General features: G+C 43.8%; 1 protein-coding gene across 1 annotated transcript in view; it reads right to left on the bottom strand.

Moving 5' to 3' along the window:
- The window catches only part of AGBL1 (AGBL carboxypeptidase 1), a 376,387-nt gene extending 359,736 nt beyond the window's left edge, over window positions 1–16,651 (bottom strand). Inside the window, exons 1-2 of the mRNA XM_070763167.1 lie at window positions 16,569–16,651; window positions 2,486–2,579 (exon numbers count right to left, since the gene is read on the bottom strand). Coding sequence (XP_070619268.1) covers window positions 2,486–2,565 — 80 coding nt within the window. The 5' untranslated portion in view covers window positions 2,566–2,579; window positions 16,569–16,651. The remainder of the gene's footprint in view (window positions 1–2,485; window positions 2,580–16,568) is intronic.
- Window positions 16,652–17,706: the final 1,055 nt, after the last annotated feature.

The following is a 17,706-nucleotide window of genomic DNA, read 5'->3' as shown; positions in this document are numbered from 1 at the left end:
GATTTTGTAGAGAATCGAAAATGAACACAGAAATGTGTATAGGTAGAGCATTTTTTCCCTGTTTTTCCAGCCAGCAAAAATGGGATAAATCCACAAGGCAACATCCATCCATTTCAACAGTTAACATTAAAGTTACCCCAAATGTCCAGTATTTTGTATGGTGTCATTCAAAGGGAAGTTTGCAGCAAAGGGGTAGAGTTTATGCTTTGCATGCAGAAAATCACAGATCCAATCCCTAGCCCCTACAGGTATATAAGATGACATGAGCATTACCCTGCACAAACATCCAAAGAGGCTATCCATCCAGCAAACAATCCTTGAATACAGCTCCTCTTTCTAGAACCCGCACTGCATATCGGACAATAATACAATAGAGCGTGTCCAGAGATATTTTATGAGAAAAGTCCTCCATTCCTCTGCTCGCACCTGATACCACCTGACTTAAAATTCTGGGCTTAGAAAACTACATCGTCTTCAGTCTCATCTAAGCATAGCTTATAAAATTATCTGCTACAACATCCTACCTGTCAACGACTACTTCAGCTTCAACCACAACAATACATGAGCACACAACAGATACAAACTCAAAGTGAACTGCTCCAAACTCGATTGCAGAAAATATGACTTCAGCAACAGACTGGTCAATGCCTGGAATTCACTACCTGACTCTATGGTTTCTTTCTCTATAGTCCACAAACTACGGCCCGGGGGCCACATGCGGCCCTCTGAGGTCATTTATCCGGCCCGCGGGTGATGAAACAAACTCCTAGAGCCGGCGCCATTTCTCCCGCCCAACAGCTGATCTGCTTTCTGCTGGGAGAAACCCCCGTGGGCTCTGAGCCCTGCCCAGCTTCTTCGGCTGTGTCTGGGGACCACGCTCCGCCCACTCCTACCGATATTCTTCCCGCCATCAGGAAGAAACAGGAAGCAACTCCCCCCCAGGAAACAAGAGGCAGCGGTTGGATGGCCTTGCCACCTGTACGCAGAAGCAGCGCCCTGGGGTAAGAGCGGTGTAGACTTGTGCCTACACCAGAGCTGTCACCTCGCCCTCTCTCCATCTTTCCCATAAGTTGACTTGTGGGGAGTCTCCTTTTTTCAGCAGAGAAAGAGACGCACCCCCTCAAGTTCATGGCCTGGCACAGAGGTTTTGTGATAGAGGGGGGAAAGAGAGAGAGAGGGGAAAAAAGGGAAAGAGGGTGAGGGAAATAGAAGTGGAAGGAGGGAGGGAGGGAGGGAAGGAAGGAAGGAAGGAAGGAAGGATGAAATGAATGGAGGGACAGAGGAAGGAAGGACTGTTTTGGGGGAGGGTAATTCTTTTTTAATTTTCTCTTAGCATACATTCAAACAACACAGTGTACCATCTAATTTTCAATGAAAAAAAATGCGGTATTAGTAACTAATATCAATCATCAAAAAAGGTTTTTTTTCTAATTTTGTCATCCAGTTACATTCATTTTATTTCAATTAAATTCCCTCCTTAATGTTCCTTCAAAAGTACACCAATTATATTTCGAACTTATTAACCATTATGCCAAAGTGCTTCCTTCTTTCTTTATGCATTTTTCTATAAGCCAAGAAAACCTTTTATAGCCAATCAGATGTTAACAAAAGAAAATTAAAAACAAAACATAAACATATATGAATTTCAGACTTCTTCCCTCCCTCTAAATAGTATGTTCCCATTTTGTTTTCACTTTAAAATAAGGTATGTGCAGTGTGCATAGGGAATTGTTCATAGTTTTTTTTTTTATAGTCTGGCCCTCCAACAGTCCGAGGGACAGTGAACTGGCCCCCTCTGTAAAAAGTTTGGGGACCCCTGCCTTAGACTGTCTACTGACAACCTCACCTCATCGCTAAGACGTCTGTAAGCGGCGTGCACAAGTCTACTGTCCCTGTTCAAATGTTCCCTTTTATTTGTACCCATTTTATGAATTCAAATAATGTTATACTAATGTATATTATCAAACACGTACTTGACAAAATATTTTTTTTTAAAAATGGGGCTCACAGTCACGAAACTGATTTAGGACACTCATAATCCCAGACCAATACATAACTCTCTTCCTATCAACTGTACAAGATGGTATTTAAATTACAATATTCAGGATTCAAGAAAAAAAAATAGAGCATCAAGAGCCAAAATATTCTTCCTTTTTTCTTGTTTCCATCTACCAGTGGTTCTCAAGCTTTCTAATGCCGCAACTCCTTAATACAGTTCTCCATGTGGTGGGGACCCCCAACCATAAGTCTAGTGCCAATTCTCCTAAGAGAGCTTTAAGCTGATTGGCAGCAAGGTCAGAGGGACACCCCCACTGTATACGCCTGATTGGTCAAATTGTAAAACTATGTTCCAAGGTGCCAGAATAGAAGCTTTAGTTCCTAACACCATGGGAAATTTGTCTTATCCCATGGTCTTAGGCAACCCTTCTTCTCGATCTCAATCTGATATGTCTAAAGGTGGTACTTTATGAGTTTCTCAACCTACCTTGTTGTGATGGTATGCTTCTTGGTATATGGTGTGATAACTTGGAAGAGCAATTCCATCGCTCCGTTAATGCCCAACATCGTTCCTACTGTAACTGCAATGAACAACAGAGAGGAAAAAATAGACTCAGAACATGGTATTTGGGAAATTATTTTTGGAGGCACAATAGAAGGAGATTGTCTGCAACTGTCTTCAAAGGGTTGGGGTTTTTTTTTTAAATTCTCTTCAAAATATTCTCTAACAAGCCCCATGGCGTTATCACGAATGTAAAAAGCATCTTCATTAACTTAATGTGCCTTTTCATCTTATCCATTGCTCCATCCCTCGAACCACGAATGATCAAATTTTACTTTACTTTTCAAAAATTGCAGAAATACTGTCAAGCAGGAAACCTAGGTGTGGCCTGACATGAACAAAGAGGCACAGTTCAATGATCTCTGAGGTCACCTGTTTATTCAGCGCTAGATAAAGGTGAATTCTTCCATAAAGTGAAGAACCTCAGATAATTTATCCAGCATTCCTTTACCCTGCTTTTGGTTACAAAGGCTGGAAGTGTTTTTAATAGGAAAATGAGCACAAGAACAAGGGGACACAATCTGAGGTTAGTTGGGGGGCGAGATCAGAAGCAACGTGAGAAAATATTATTTTACTGAAAGAATAGTGGATGCTTGGAACAAACTTCCAGCAGACGTGGTTGGTAAATCCACAGTAACTGGATTTAAACATGTCTGGGATAAACATATATCCATCCTGTTGTGTCTGGGTCACTCCAGAAGCCAATACCAACCCAAAAAGAGAAGCCAGACACACTGGTAAAAGGAAAGGCAGTTTTATAAAATTCAAGAAAAACACAGGTAACAGAAAATGTCCTTACAAACAGGAAAATGCTGTATCTTCAGATATATCCACGAAGGCAAAAGTCCATGCAGCAATACAGAATTCTTGCTGCCAAGCCGAGGCTGTAGATAGCAGACCTACACCTCCCACGGGTCTTCCAAAGCTGCTGGGCCACAAGCCAGGAACAGAGATGCCGAGAAACAAGACAGGATAACACAACTCCAAACTGATAACACTCCACATGGCTTCAAGGGCTTGCCTGCCTTTTAAACCCTGCTAAGGAGGACCACACCCAAACCCAGCTGTTCCTAATTCAGTGCTGATAATACTTCTTTAATTGCTCCAGCAGAGCAATTGGAGCCAGCAGAGACACAGCCGGTCCCTGAGCAGCCTCAGGCTGAACCACAACACATCCTAAGATAAAATACAGGAAATAGTATAAGGGCAGACTAGATGGACCATGAGGTCTCTTTCTGCCGTCAATCTTCTATGTTTCTATGTTTCTATTTCAATGCAACAGCCTTGAACATTATAGTTCTGATCAACAATACGAAGGCGCATTATCCTACACCAAAAACTCAGCACAGATTGTATGGTCTATCATGCCAGTTAGTAATAGCAATAGCATTTAGACTTTACAGCCCCCTCTAAGTGGTTTACATAGAGTAAGCATTTTGCCCCCAACAACCTGGGTCCTCATTTTAACGACCTTGGAAGGATGGAAGGCTGAGTCAACCTAGAGCCTACTAAGATTCAATCTGCCCTAGCGGGACAGGGTGGACAACACTGACAGGTAAAGTGTCAGCTAACTCATGGTCTCTCAAAGATTTTAACACTGAGCTCAATAGACGGAATCGTGGGGAAGGGGGAGCAGTGTCACAGAACCCAAAGAGACCATTTAATCTTGAGCACTTGCTCAACGAAGGAATCAAATTAAAGCATTCTAGACAGATAGTTGTTTAATTTCCACTTGAAGAGATCCAATGAACGGGAACCTACCACTTCTTTGGATAATTGGTTCCACTCTTGAATTGCTCTGGCTGTCAAGATTTTTTCTCTCTCTCTCCCTCCAGCATTCAATAGGCATGTTCTTCTACTTGAATCTATTATTCTGTGTCATGCTCTCTGAAGGAAGGGAGAAAGCTTCTTTCTACATGACATCCTTTCAGTAGTTAAAGAATGTTAACAGACCTTTTTCAATCATCTTTTTTAAAGTTAAATACACCTTAAATATATGTAACGTCTCTAATACTAGGAAAGGTGAAAGAAAAAAGGAAGGAGACAAAGACCAACAGTGGTAGAAGTACTTGCTGAAGGCTCCCTTATAGAAAGTTATACCAGAAAGTGCACACTAAAACGGGACCTTGGATTGCCACAAAAAAACTAAAACATATATGTCTTTTCATTATTTAGTACTAAAATATTTAAAGTGAAAAGTACAAATCATTTTAAGTATTTAGTGCTTAAATTCTGATTACTTAGCTGCCTCGACCTCATAGATTATAATACAGATACCCTAGCAATGATACTTAAGTCTACTTTTTAAAATAATTGTAAGGTACATTAATATATACAAAGTGATGACAAATATAGGTAATCTGGACTGCTTTTAGAATAGAATAGAATAGAATAGAATAGAATAGAATAGAATATAATTTTATTGGCCAAGTGTGACTGGACACACAAGGAATTTGTCTTGGTGCATATGCTCTCAGCGTACATAAAATAAAATATACATTTGTCAAGAATCATGTGGTTCCACACTTAATGATTGTCATAGAGGTCAAATAAGCAATGAAGAAGCAATATTAATAGAAATCTTGGGATATAAGCAACAAGTTACAGTCATACAGTCAACAGGGGAGGAAATGGGTGATAGGAATGATGTGAAAAATTAGTAGAATAGAAGTGCAGATTTAGTAGAAAGTCTGACAGTGTTGAGGGAATTATTTGTTATTAATATAACCAATAATGAACTTCTTTGCAAAATCAGGAAATTGATATTCTGAAATTTCATGGATTGTGAGGCCCTAAATTGTAGCTTGTTTAGCTTATACTTAAACTCACTACTGAGTTTAAGCCGCAAGAGGGATGGGTTCAGTTAAATTAGCACTGTTGGAAGACCCGAAAGAGTAAGTTAGGAATAGAATATTATGGAGAAAATATATGGTTTGTTAGAAGGCAAAAACAACTTGATAACAGTTGATCAAAACACCCAACCCCTTTAATATCTCATTGTAAGGCTTGGGTTCAGTCTCCTGATCGCATTTCCTTTTGTCCTTCTTTGAAATTTCTTCAATTTATCTAAATCATTCTTAAATCGTGGCACCCAGATGTGGTTTGACCTAAGTAGACTAATGTGGAATTATACTTTCATTTGGAAATTATATTTCTGTTAATATATTAGAATTGTCTCTTCTAAAATGCTTCTCCTTAGTTGTATCACCCTTCTATTTAAAAATGAAATGAAATTCAGAACTCTTCCTGATGTGAAAGGTGTGGATAAAACTTCTGGGAGCAAATTCTTTGTTCAGTTCCCATGAGGTGGCATGAATAGCATCTCTTCAATTACTCCTTCCAAGTTGCTCCTGATTTTATTTTATTTTTTTCAAAAAGACAACTGGATAGCTCTTGTAGCTTGCTTCACAGCCTCTGATTGGGGAGAATGGCAAGATCTATCTATCTATCTATCTATCTATCTATCTATCTATCTATCTATCTATCTATCTCTATGCATCTATCTATCTATCTATCATCTATCTATGTATCTATGTATATATCTATCTATCTATCCATCTATCTATCATCTATCTATCTATCTATCTATCATCTATCCATCCATCCATCCATCCATCCATCCATCCATCCATCCATCCATCCATCCATCCATCTATCTATCTATCTATCTATCTATCTATCTATCTATCTATCCATCTATCTCTATGTATGTATGTATGTATCTATCTATCATCTATCTATCTATCTATCTATCTATCTATCTATCTATCTATCATCTATCTATCTATCTATCTATCTATCTATCTATCTATCTTGCCTTTCGTAAGCTGCTTAAAACCCACCTCTGCCGCCAGGCATGGGGGAATTGAGATACACTTTCCCCCTAGGCCTTTACAATTTTATGCATGATATGTCTGTATGTATGATTGGTTTTTATACAATGGGTTTTTAACTGTTTTTAGTATTGGATTGTTGTCATTTACTGTTTTATTACTGTTGTTAGCCGCCCCGAGTCTGCGGAGAGGGGCGGCATACAAATCCAATGAACAAATAGATAGATAGATAGATAGATAGATAGATAGATAGATAGATAGATAGATAGATGATAGATAGATAGATAGATAGATAGATAGATAGATAGATAGATAGATAAATCCATCCATCCATCTATCTATCTATTTCAACTTCTATGCCACCCAATCTCGAAGGATGGCTTACCACAATATAAAAATACAAATACAGTAAAAAAGAAGACAAATATGGAAACTCTAAACCATAAAACCTCAGTTAAAAACCCATAACTCAAGATGCTGGATTCTTGCCAATGTTAACTGTCACTCAGTTCACCCTCTGTAAATGAAGGCAAGTGTAGGCTTCATCTTATTTTTAGAGGGAGCTGGGAGGATGACCAAAAGCACCGATAATAACAGCATCAACAACAGCTGTCTGTTCAATGTTGGTAGCAAGGACAGTAAGATCTTAGCACATTTCCTGAATAAGAGGATCACTATCCACGCAGCACCCTACACTTTCCTTGTCAATCTTCCCCGCATTTTTCGTTCATTCATCATTAAATCTGCCGTAACCACCACTGCCTTTACCGAGTAACTAGCCCATCTCACTGCCTCTGTGTTTCCAAATACTAGTTTCTGTCCCTTTAGCAGGCGAAAGTGAGCCCAAAAGACAGAGCAATGACTGGATGTGCAAGGCGTCGGGGATAAACACATCGAAGTGAAGACGCCTTTCAACTGTCTCCTGTGTTACGCACACCCTTTCCAACACTGCTTATCTCAAAGAGAATGACAGGGAAGGTTGGCTGCCTGCCCAGGAAGGCCCAGAATGAATGGAGACCATTGGGGGTCTCGCCTGCTCACGCACAGGGAACTTACAGGGCCAGCAGCCAGTAGCACTAAATCTTCAAGGGGAAGATCTGAAATGCTAAGCATGTCAAATGGGGCCATCACCGCTCCTGGTACAGTTAGAAGTCTCCACAAGGGAAGTGACCACGAGGTCGGAGAAGGTGAACCAAAATAAATGAATAAATAAAAACCGAGAGCAGCTGGAAAAGACCAGTCACACTTTGGAATTGTTAGAGATCTTGCAGCAGAAGTAGAGAGTGATGGGCTCCTAAGGGTACGGTCAGGTACACAGAACCGGTAGAAAAAAAATGAATTTTCTTCTTTTTTCCCCTTTTGGGCTCTGGGTATGTTTTTCCTGTCACAGTAAATGAGGCTGGATGTGTATAATTTTAGAAGAGCTGTGCGTATGTGTGTTTATATGCACATACAATTTATTGTAATAGATCAGTGTTTCCCAACCTTGGCATCTTGAAGATATTTGGACTTCAACTCCCAGAATTCCCCAGCCAGCATTCGCTGGCTGGGGAATTCTGGGAGTTGAAGTCCAAATATCTTCAAGTTGCCAAGGTTGGGAAACACTGTAATAGATAATGTATATTTTTGTGTGCCTGTGTATAATATGTATGTACACATACGGCATGTATACATAGAATTAAATAGTATATTTTGGATGTTCTGCAATAGTAAATAGAGAGGGAAATTGTACCTCTTTAAGGCGAGGAGAGGCCAGGCACTCTAATCTAATCCAAAACCTTGACATGAGTGACATCAAGTTGGCCACCTTTAAGCCCATCACATGACCTTTAAGCCACCCCCAGTCATATGATCATCAAGCCACTCCCACCTGGTCACATAGCCGGCAAGTCACACCCACAAAATAAGTCACGCCCATAGTGTGATAGTAAAAAAAATTCAGCCTTTTACTAGAAGTAGACTATGTGCCGGGTAATAGTCATGGCTGGCTGCAGAGAGAAACATCATGTGCCAGAACAAGAGAGTTGGATTTATTGGATTGGATTGGATTTATTGGATTTATATGCCGCCCCTCTCCGCAAACTTGGGGCGGCTCACAACAGGGTAAAAACAGCACATAATAACAAATCCAATACCCACCAATCCAATTACAATTTTAAACTAAAAAATTCATAAAAAACAGCCCCAGAATATTAAAAAAACATGCATACAATCAATCTAACACCAAAACAACATGGGCAAGGGGGAGATGTTTCAGTTCCCCCATGCCTGATGGCAGAGGTGGGTTTTAAGAAGTTTGCAAAAGGCAAGGAGGGTGGGGGCAATCCTAATCTCAGGGGGGAGCTGATTCCAGAGGGTCGGAGCCACCACAGAGAAGGCTCTTCCCCTGGGTCCCGCCATACGACATTTTTTAGTCAATGGGACCCGGAGAAGGCCAACTCTGTGGGACCGAACTGGTCGCTGGGATTCGTGCGGCAGAAGGCGGTCCCGGAGATATTCTGGTCCGGTGCTATGAAGTTGTTGAAAGGGACCTTGGAGGTCTTCTAGTCCAACAACCTGCTCAAGCAGGAAATTTTATACCAAGTCAGGCGGTGGTTGTCCAATCTTTTCTTGAAAACCTCCAGTGATGAAGCATCTACAACTTCTCATGGCAAATCATTCCACTGATTGTTCTCACCACCAGGAAATATTTCTAGGTTAGATCTCTCTTTAATAAGCTCCTATTACTTCTTGTCCTGCCTTTAGGTGCTTTGGAAAATAGACAGACTCCCCCTTCTTTGTGGCAGCTCACCCCTAGTCTTTCTCTTCATTAGACTACTGTAGACCAGGGATAGGCAAAGTTGTCTCTTCTATGATATGTGGACTTCAACTCACAGAATTTCTGAACTAGCATGATTGACTCAAGAATTATGGGAGTTGAAGTCTACAAGTCATAGAAGAGCCAACCTTGCCTATCCTTGGACTAGATAGTTCCTGCAACTGTTCATGTTTTAACCTCCAGTCCCCTTGTTATAATTCGTACATAACTGGTTGGGTTTGGCAATATATAAAACAAACTAACAATGTATGCTTAAATGTATCGAAACACTATAACTTTAAAAGTTAGTGTTGCGGATTGGCTTAAGAGGGAGCTAGAAGCGTGATTCTCTCTCTCTCTGCTATTTCTATTATGTTTCTGTGACTGCTATAGTAAGAACTGTGTGTTAAATGCTGGTTTATATATTTGTAAGCTGAACAAGTAAGGCTTATAGTATTATATATGTATTGAGAGTTATTGACTGATTGACTGTCTATGACTAGGACTGTTTAACCTGACTAAGATATTTGCCAAAGTAAATAATTTTTTATAAACTTTAATGTACCATTTAATGTATTAAGATCCTGTGCAGTTTGGAGAACCCCCAAATTCCACTCCTGGCTGACCCCACCATGCCCCACCAAGGAGTCTCCCTGCAGCCCATTTTGGGTGCAGGTAAGTGCAGGATATGAGTACTATGTACATAACTGGTTGGGCTTGGCAATATATAAAACAAACTAACAATGTATGCTTGAATATATTGAGACACTATAGCTTTAAGATTAGTATTGCACAATGCGGTAAGAGGGAGCCAGAAGAACCGTTGTACATACCTGAACGGTCTTCTCGATGCACTGGAAGGAGAGTCCAACATGGGTAATTACCAATCCTATTGGTAGAGACTGAGTTAATTTAAATATTTAAATACGAGGTAGTCACCGCCCCTTAGCAGCCCCCAATACCTCAGTTTTAAAAACGAAGACAGTATAGAGGTAACACAATTTATTGAACTTCAACCACATAACAATTAACTTGTAAACCTCGCAAACCCAATGACTCCGGCGACCTGGCAACTACGCCGGGTGGGTTTGGACTCTCCTTCCAGTGCATCGAGAAGACCATTCAGGTATGTACAACGGTTCTTCTCCACTGCACTGGGAAGGAGAGTCCAACATGGGATATACCAAAGTTCACATCCCTTGGGAGGGAAAAGGCTGTGCCACGGTCGACGGAGAGGAACACACCCTCTGTAACACACGTCTCCCAAAGGAAGCTTCAGCCGAAGCAACCGAGTCAAGTTTATAATGACAGATGAAGGTTGTAGGCGAAGCCCAAGTCGCTGCCTTACAAATGTCTTCAATAGATGCTTGGGTATTCCATGCGGCAGACGCAGACGCACTTCTGGTGGAATGCGCAGTGATGCCATCCGGAGGCGATTGAGACCTAGCTTTGTACGCTTCTGCAATACAATCCCTAAGCCAGCGACTAATGGATTTAGATGAGACCCCTAGTCCCATAGACCGTTGAGCAAATGACACAAACATCCTGTCAGTTCTCCTGAACGGATCAGTTCTCCTGATATAAATCTTTAAGGCCCTCCTAACATCTACCTTGTGCCACCTCAATTCCAACGGATGTTGACCATGTGTGCAAAAGTCAGGAAGGACCAATTCCTGTGATCTGTGAAACCCAGAATTGACCTTGGGTATAAAGGCCGGATCCAGCCTCAGTACCACTCTGTCCGAGTGGAACACGCACAAATCCGACCGAGTAGACAGAGCCGACAATTCGGACACTCGGCGCGCTGATGTGATCGCCACAAGAAATGCAGTCTTAATTGTCAGCAGTCGAAGTGGAATAGATCTTAGCGGCTCAAAGGGAGGCGCAGTAAGAGCTTTCAGTACGAGAGCCAAGTCCCAGGTCGGGAACCTATGTACCGAAGGTGAATGGGAGTTGACTGCTCCTTTAACAAATTCCCGTATCCAAGGGTGTTGTGCTAGTGAACGAGAAAACAGTACCTGTACAATGGTTGCGAGAGCCGCTATTTGCCTTTTCAAGGTATTTGGCGCTAGACCTCTGTCAACACCTGCTTGCAGGAACTGTAACACCAGAATAACCGAAGCTTGTTGAGGGTTAGCACGCTGCTCTAAGCAAAACCTACAAAAGGCTGCCCATGTAGCTTGGTAAATCCGTACCGTAGACGGTCGACGAGCAGCCTGCATGGTATCAACCACATTGTCCGGGATACATTGTTTCCTCAACCTGAGCCTCTCAAGTGCCAGGCGGTCAGCTGGAACCACTGCGGGTTCGGATGACACACTGACCCCTGGCTTAACGATATTTTGCAATCTGGAATCCTCCACGGGGAAGACACAGAAAAGGCTGTCAGGTCGGCAAACCAAGGGCGTCTCGGCCAATGGGGAGCCATCAATATCAACTCCGCTCCTTCTTGCACCATCTTGTCCAATGTTCTTTGAATCAGGCATGTAGGTGGAAATGCGAAAAGGAGACCTTTGGGCCAGGGAGACAACAGTGCATTGACCCCTTCCGCACCTGGCGTTGTGAACCGGGAATAAAACCTGGGCAATTGGGCGTTGTCCGGGGTTGCAAATAGATCCACTGATGGTACCCCGAAGCGGCGGGCTATGCTGTTGAAAAGAGCCGGAGCGAGTCTCCATTCCGAGGGATCTATGGTCGCCCTGCTCAACCAGTCCGCCTGCACGTTGCTGGTCCCCGCAATGTGCTCCGCCCTCAACGAAGCCAGATGACGTTCGGCCCAATCGAAGAGAGCCGTAGTCTCGAGCATGAGACGCTGTGACTTCGTGCCCCCTTGATGATTGAGATGGGCCCTGGTCGCTACATTGTCTGTTAGAACCAGTATGTCTCTGCCTCGAACCCAGAAAGAAAAGGCCTGAAGTGCCAGAAACACTGCCCTGAGCTCCAGAAAGCTGATATTGATAGGAGCTAGGTCGTCCTGGGACCATAAACCCTGAGCCATATGAGGACCCATGTGAGCCCCCCAACCCGACAGGCTCGCGTCCGTGGTCAGAACCAGATGGTCGTGACTGTGGAGAGGGGAGCCCCGAAACAAGGCTGGGGACAACCACCATCTCAGTGATTGTTTCACGCATGCTGGAATCCTCACCTGCTGGTGAGAATGACTGACCTTGTTCTTTTGGTACGGGAGTAGGAACCACTGGAGTCTCCTGATGTGATGTCGAGCCCATGGCACGATTCCAATAGCTGATACCAGAGTCCCGAGTACTTTGGACAACATGGCCAGCGATACCTGATGTTGCCGACACAGATTGCTGACCAGTCGTCGAATGTTGAGAAGCCGTTCCGGTGTCAAAGATACCGTGTCCTGGGTGGTATTTATAATAGACCCCAGATGCTGGATGCTTGTAGAAGGAACAAGATGACTCTTTTCCTCGTTGATGGTATAGCCGTGGCGCTCCAGGACCTTTCGTGTGAGAGTCAAATCCTGTTGCGCCCAAGGCAGTGACTTGGACATAACGATGATGTCGTCCAAGTATGCCATCACCCGCACAGACTGGGCCCTGATATGCGCCGTCAAGATGTCCATCAGCTTTGTAAATGTCCGAGGCGCAGATGACAGGCCGAACGGCATTGCCCGGTACTGGTAGTGAGTACTGTTTTGGCAGAATCTGAGAAAGCGACGATGAGCCGGCCAAACAGGAATGTGCAGGTAAGCATCTTTCAAGTCTATTGACGTAAGAAAGTCGTGATGACGAATAGAGGCGAGAATCGATTGGAGAGAGTGCAGCCGAAATCTACGATACCGGATGAAGACATTCAGTGATCTCAGATTGAGGATCATGCGGAACCCTCCTGATGCCTTTGGTACAAGGAAAACGATGGAATAAAACCCTGTTCCTTTGGCATGCTCGGGCACTCTCTCTATCGCCTTGATATGCAAAAGATGTTCTATTTCCCGCTGAAAATGAAGATTTTTCAACGGATCTCGGGTCGATGGACATTGGACAAAACGTTGTGGTGGGGGCTGAAGAAACTCCAGACGCAACCCGTGAGAAATTGTGGCTATCGCCCATTTGTCGGTGGAGATACTTCTCCAGGAGGCACTGAAAAGTTGTAGTTTGCCTCCTATGGGCGCCAGCGAAGGAAAGTCACTTGGAGTTGCGTTTGAAGCCTCGTTGGTTTCCCCTGAAAGGTCTCCTCGCCTGCTGATACCCCCTTGGTCAGTCTTGAACTGCCGCACGGTCACTTCGAAAGCCTGACTGCCCATACTGGCCTTGCTGAAATGGCCTGACATTCTGACCCACCGACGAGGAGGAGTCCCAGCGAAATGGCTGGCGACGATTATAAGGATTAGCCCGACGCTCCTGCCGTCTGTACGCTCTGGGAAGGGACTTCCGTTTGTCCTTATCCTCAATGAGGACCGGATCCAACGCCTCCCCAAACAATTTCTCTCCTTGGTATGGAGAGGACGCCAGGTTCCACTTGGACTTGAGGTCCGCCGGCCAGTTCCTCAGCCAAAGGAGTCGTCTGGAAGCCAGAGAAGTCGCCATCCCCCGAGCCGAAAACTTCGCTGCATGCAGGGTGGCATCGGCAGAAAATTCAGCTGCCGCTAACAGCTTACTGATGTCCTGTCTTAAACGGCCATCATCTGGGCCTAGACGAGCCTGCACCTCTTGCAGCCATATTATAGAGGCCCGGTTGAAAAATGAAGCAGCCGCAGCTGCCCGAAACCCCCAACTGGCCATTAAGTGCGACTTACGCAATAAAATCTCCGCCTTTCTATCTTCTGGCTTTAGGCTATCGCCAGTCTCAGAAGGAACTAAAGCCTTTGAAATCAGAGTCATTACAGGCTGATCAATGGGCGGAAACTCCAACAACTTTTCCATATCCTCATCCAGAGTATAGAATTTACGCTCCATGACCGAAGGTCCCTGAGCTGCTGCTGGAGTCAGCCAGGGACACTTAATACCTTGTCTGAAGATTTCTGAAGATGGCACATGGTCAGTCTCAGGCTGGGGTTCTTTAAAGAGGACTGTAGATGGTTTAGGATCCTCAGTGGAATCTGTAGCTTTGGTAGGACCTGGCAGGTCCACTGTTTGTTTAGCCTTATGAAGTAACACCTTAAAAAAGGATGCCTTGAAGAGACCTGCTACTACTGGAGGTTCAGGAGCGGTCTCGTCATCCGAGAAATCATACTCCTTCTCGGTGTCTTCTAGCTGGGAAGGTTCTTCAACCCAGGACCACATACCCAAGAGGGGCGGTACTGACCAAGGATTTCTGGTTGGGCCAGGGCGTGTGTCCTGCACTCTTGTTGCCATCCCCTGCGAATAAGCATCAGTAACAAGCTCCTGTAAGGCTGGAGACATCTGTTGCCAGGTATCAGGATTTACTCTGAGTCCAGCTGCAGTGGGAGTAAAAGTTGCTGTAGGCCCACTTTTAAATGAATGAGCAGCAGAAGCAGGCCTAGGTTGACTGAGGCCTGAGGTTGAATAAACAGGTTGAGGCAGAAATGGGGTCTGCCTTTCTGGAGACCAATCCCTCTCTGACAAGGCCTCCACGGTACCCAACTGGGGAGCTTGTAAATCCCTGGCCTGGAACACCAACTGTGCAGGGAGAGGCAAGGCAATCCTAGGTGTCAGGATGGCTGCCTCCAGCCTCTGCTCTAATGCCTTAATCCTTCTCTCTGCCTCTTTAAGGGATGAAGATGAAGGCTTGGATTTGTCTTTGGGCTTTGGCTTGCCCTTATCCTTGGGCACCATGCTGGGGGAAGATACTTTTTCAGGTATTTTATCCTCCATGGCTACTTACAATTGACAGTTGTTAAATTGAGCACAAGGCCTCGAGAGTCACAGAAAGAACGTATCCTTTACAAAGAACTCTCTCAAAATGGTGACTAATCACCTCAGAAAAACCACACATGCGCCCTGTAGCCTGCACTCCGCCTGCTGATTGGCCAGCAACAACCATCTCCTGACAGCAATGGCGGGCGCGGGAAATGTCGCTCAAAATGGCAGCCCGCGATCTTGCCGCCTATTCCCCTCGGGGCTTATCAGTGACCCCACTGGAGGGAAGAGCCCACCGTCCTTCCTTTTAATGCCTTCTTCGCCGAGCAAAGCGGCTTTCAAGGCTCCCGGAGGCGGCGATCACGGCGGCGGTGCGGTGGCGGCGGCGGCGGCTTTATTCCTCACCGCCGAACAGCTGAGAGGCGCTGGCGCCTCGCCAAGTCCTTCCTGAGCGCCGCGAAGTCGCTTCACAAGCCTCCCAGTGAGGGGGACGGACCCCCTCACCTTCGGCTGCCAGCCAGGTTTGGCCACTGAGGCCAGTGACCTCAGGCTGGGTCGCTCCCCGATTGGCATTGTACCCGCTGAGGGAAGGGAAACCCGGGGAGAACGGTGGGGGTGGTGTCCACGGAGGACAGAGACCCCTTCAAGAATACTCCTCTTCAATCTGTGATCTGTAGTAGGAAGAGAAGAAAAACAACATTAAACAGGTTATTTTATTACATAATTATTAAATCATTACTACTACTTTTTACAGAGGAAAAAAACTCAAGTCTCTACTCTTAGACTGAGTTTTTAAAACTGAGGTATTGGGGGCTGCTAAGGGGCGGTGACTACCTCGTATTTAAATATTTAAATTAACTCAGTCTCTACCAATAGGATTGGTAATTACCCATATTGGACTCTCCTTCCCAGTGCAGTGGAGAAGCATAATTCTCTGTCTCTGACTCTCTCTGCTAGTTCTGTTATTTACTCTGTGACAGCTGTAGTAAGAACTGCGTGTTAAATGCTGATTTATGTATTTGTAAGCTGAACAAATAAGGCTTATAGTATTATATATGTATTGAGAGTTATTGACTGATTGTGTATGACTAGGACTGTTCAACTTAACATATATTTGCCAAAGTAAATAATATTTAATAAACTTTAATGTATCTGGCTTGTATTACTGAACCATTACTCATATCTCTGAGCTATCTGCTGGATATCAGCTGGAACTCCACATTTTCTCTGTGTATGTGTATCTTTGACAACTCAGAGATCACTCTGCATGCTCCACCATGCCCACCCAGCAACCAGGTAGAGAACCCCTTGCTAAAAATGTTGAAGCCCACCTGTGAAGCAATGTCCCTGAAGCAGGGATACTCCTGGAGTCCACCAAGTTCCCTCTCTAGAATGACTAATGGGGACACGCTCAACCTTTTTCTGTATGGACACTTTGGAACTTGATCTTGACCCCTATTTGGTTGGCATGCCCATTGATAGGTTCTCAACATTCCAAGCAATTCCAGGACCCGATGAAAACTGACTACTGGATTCTGATGGGCAAAAATGTGTTTACAAGCAACCAGAGTGGGGGGGAAAAAACACATACATACCATTGGAAGCATAAATCTGCAGTGCCCAGAGACAGTGGGTGAGATTCTCATGGTGGTTAAGGTTTTTCCGTGCCAAGCTGAGAGTTACATCAATTGCCTCCAGGCGCTGTGCTTTTAGTCCGAACCTCTTATCTAAGAAAAAGGGAAGAGGGAAATAAATACTAACTAAGAGACCTTCTATTGATAAGAACAACAACATAATCAACACAAAGTTCTTGGTTATAAGGGCCTCTTTCACTGAGATCTTCCAGCTTCACATCTTATTCATCTTTTTTTACAGCTCCACCTGAAGGGTTTTTTTTTTCTTTGTTCCTACTTTTGTGCTTTTGTGCCTACTGACTTCAGTGAAGCCAATTTGTGCAGTTTATAATTTTGAAGCAAAAGTGCTTCCTGCCAATGCATCCAAAGCTCATGTGGCTTTTTATTCCAGATTTCTATATATATATATATAAAATCCAACTTATTAAACGTGCTAAAGATTGCCACCTTCTTGCTACCTCATCTTTTAAAGGACCTAGCATGGCAGTGAAAGTCTGCTTGAGATTGCAACCCCATATATGCTTATTTAGGAATATACATCACTGAACTCAGTAGAACCTAGTTCGGAATAGGGTTGAGTTCAGAGGCCATTTTTCCTAATCAGGAATAAACAGCGGGAATGTAACTGCAAGATTTTCCCATCAATCTCAATCAATTCTGCACACCATTTATTTTATTTATTAAATTTCCATTCCATCCATCTCTCCTCCAAGGTGACTCTGGGCAGCTTACAAGTTACCAAAAGAGGTGAAAAATAACTGAAAGATTAAAATGAGCCAACATTACAAATATTATTAAAAACTTTGCTAAAAGCACGCTTACAAGAACCAAGAGATGGATGAGACAGAAATGAGATTGTCTACCCCAACAGCCACCTCCAGTGCAGTGATGGGCTCCTACAGGTATTGTGAGGTACACAGAACCGGTGGAAATTTTTTTAATTTTTTCCCCCCTTCTGGGCTCTGGGTATGTTTTTCCTATCACAGTAAATGAGGTTGAATGTGTATAATTTTAGAAGAGCTGTGCGTATGTGTATTTACATGCACATACAGTTTATTGTAATAGATAATGTATATTTTTGTGTGCCTGTGTGTAATAT

Source organism: Erythrolamprus reginae, chromosome 10 (genome assembly GCF_031021105.1).
Source record: "Erythrolamprus reginae isolate rEryReg1 chromosome 10, rEryReg1.hap1, whole genome shotgun sequence".
NCBI lineage: Eukaryota > Metazoa > Chordata > Lepidosauria > Squamata > Dipsadidae > Erythrolamprus > Erythrolamprus reginae.
Note: the sequence above shows the minus strand (reverse complement) of the source record. Positions and strands in the feature narration are given on the sequence as shown.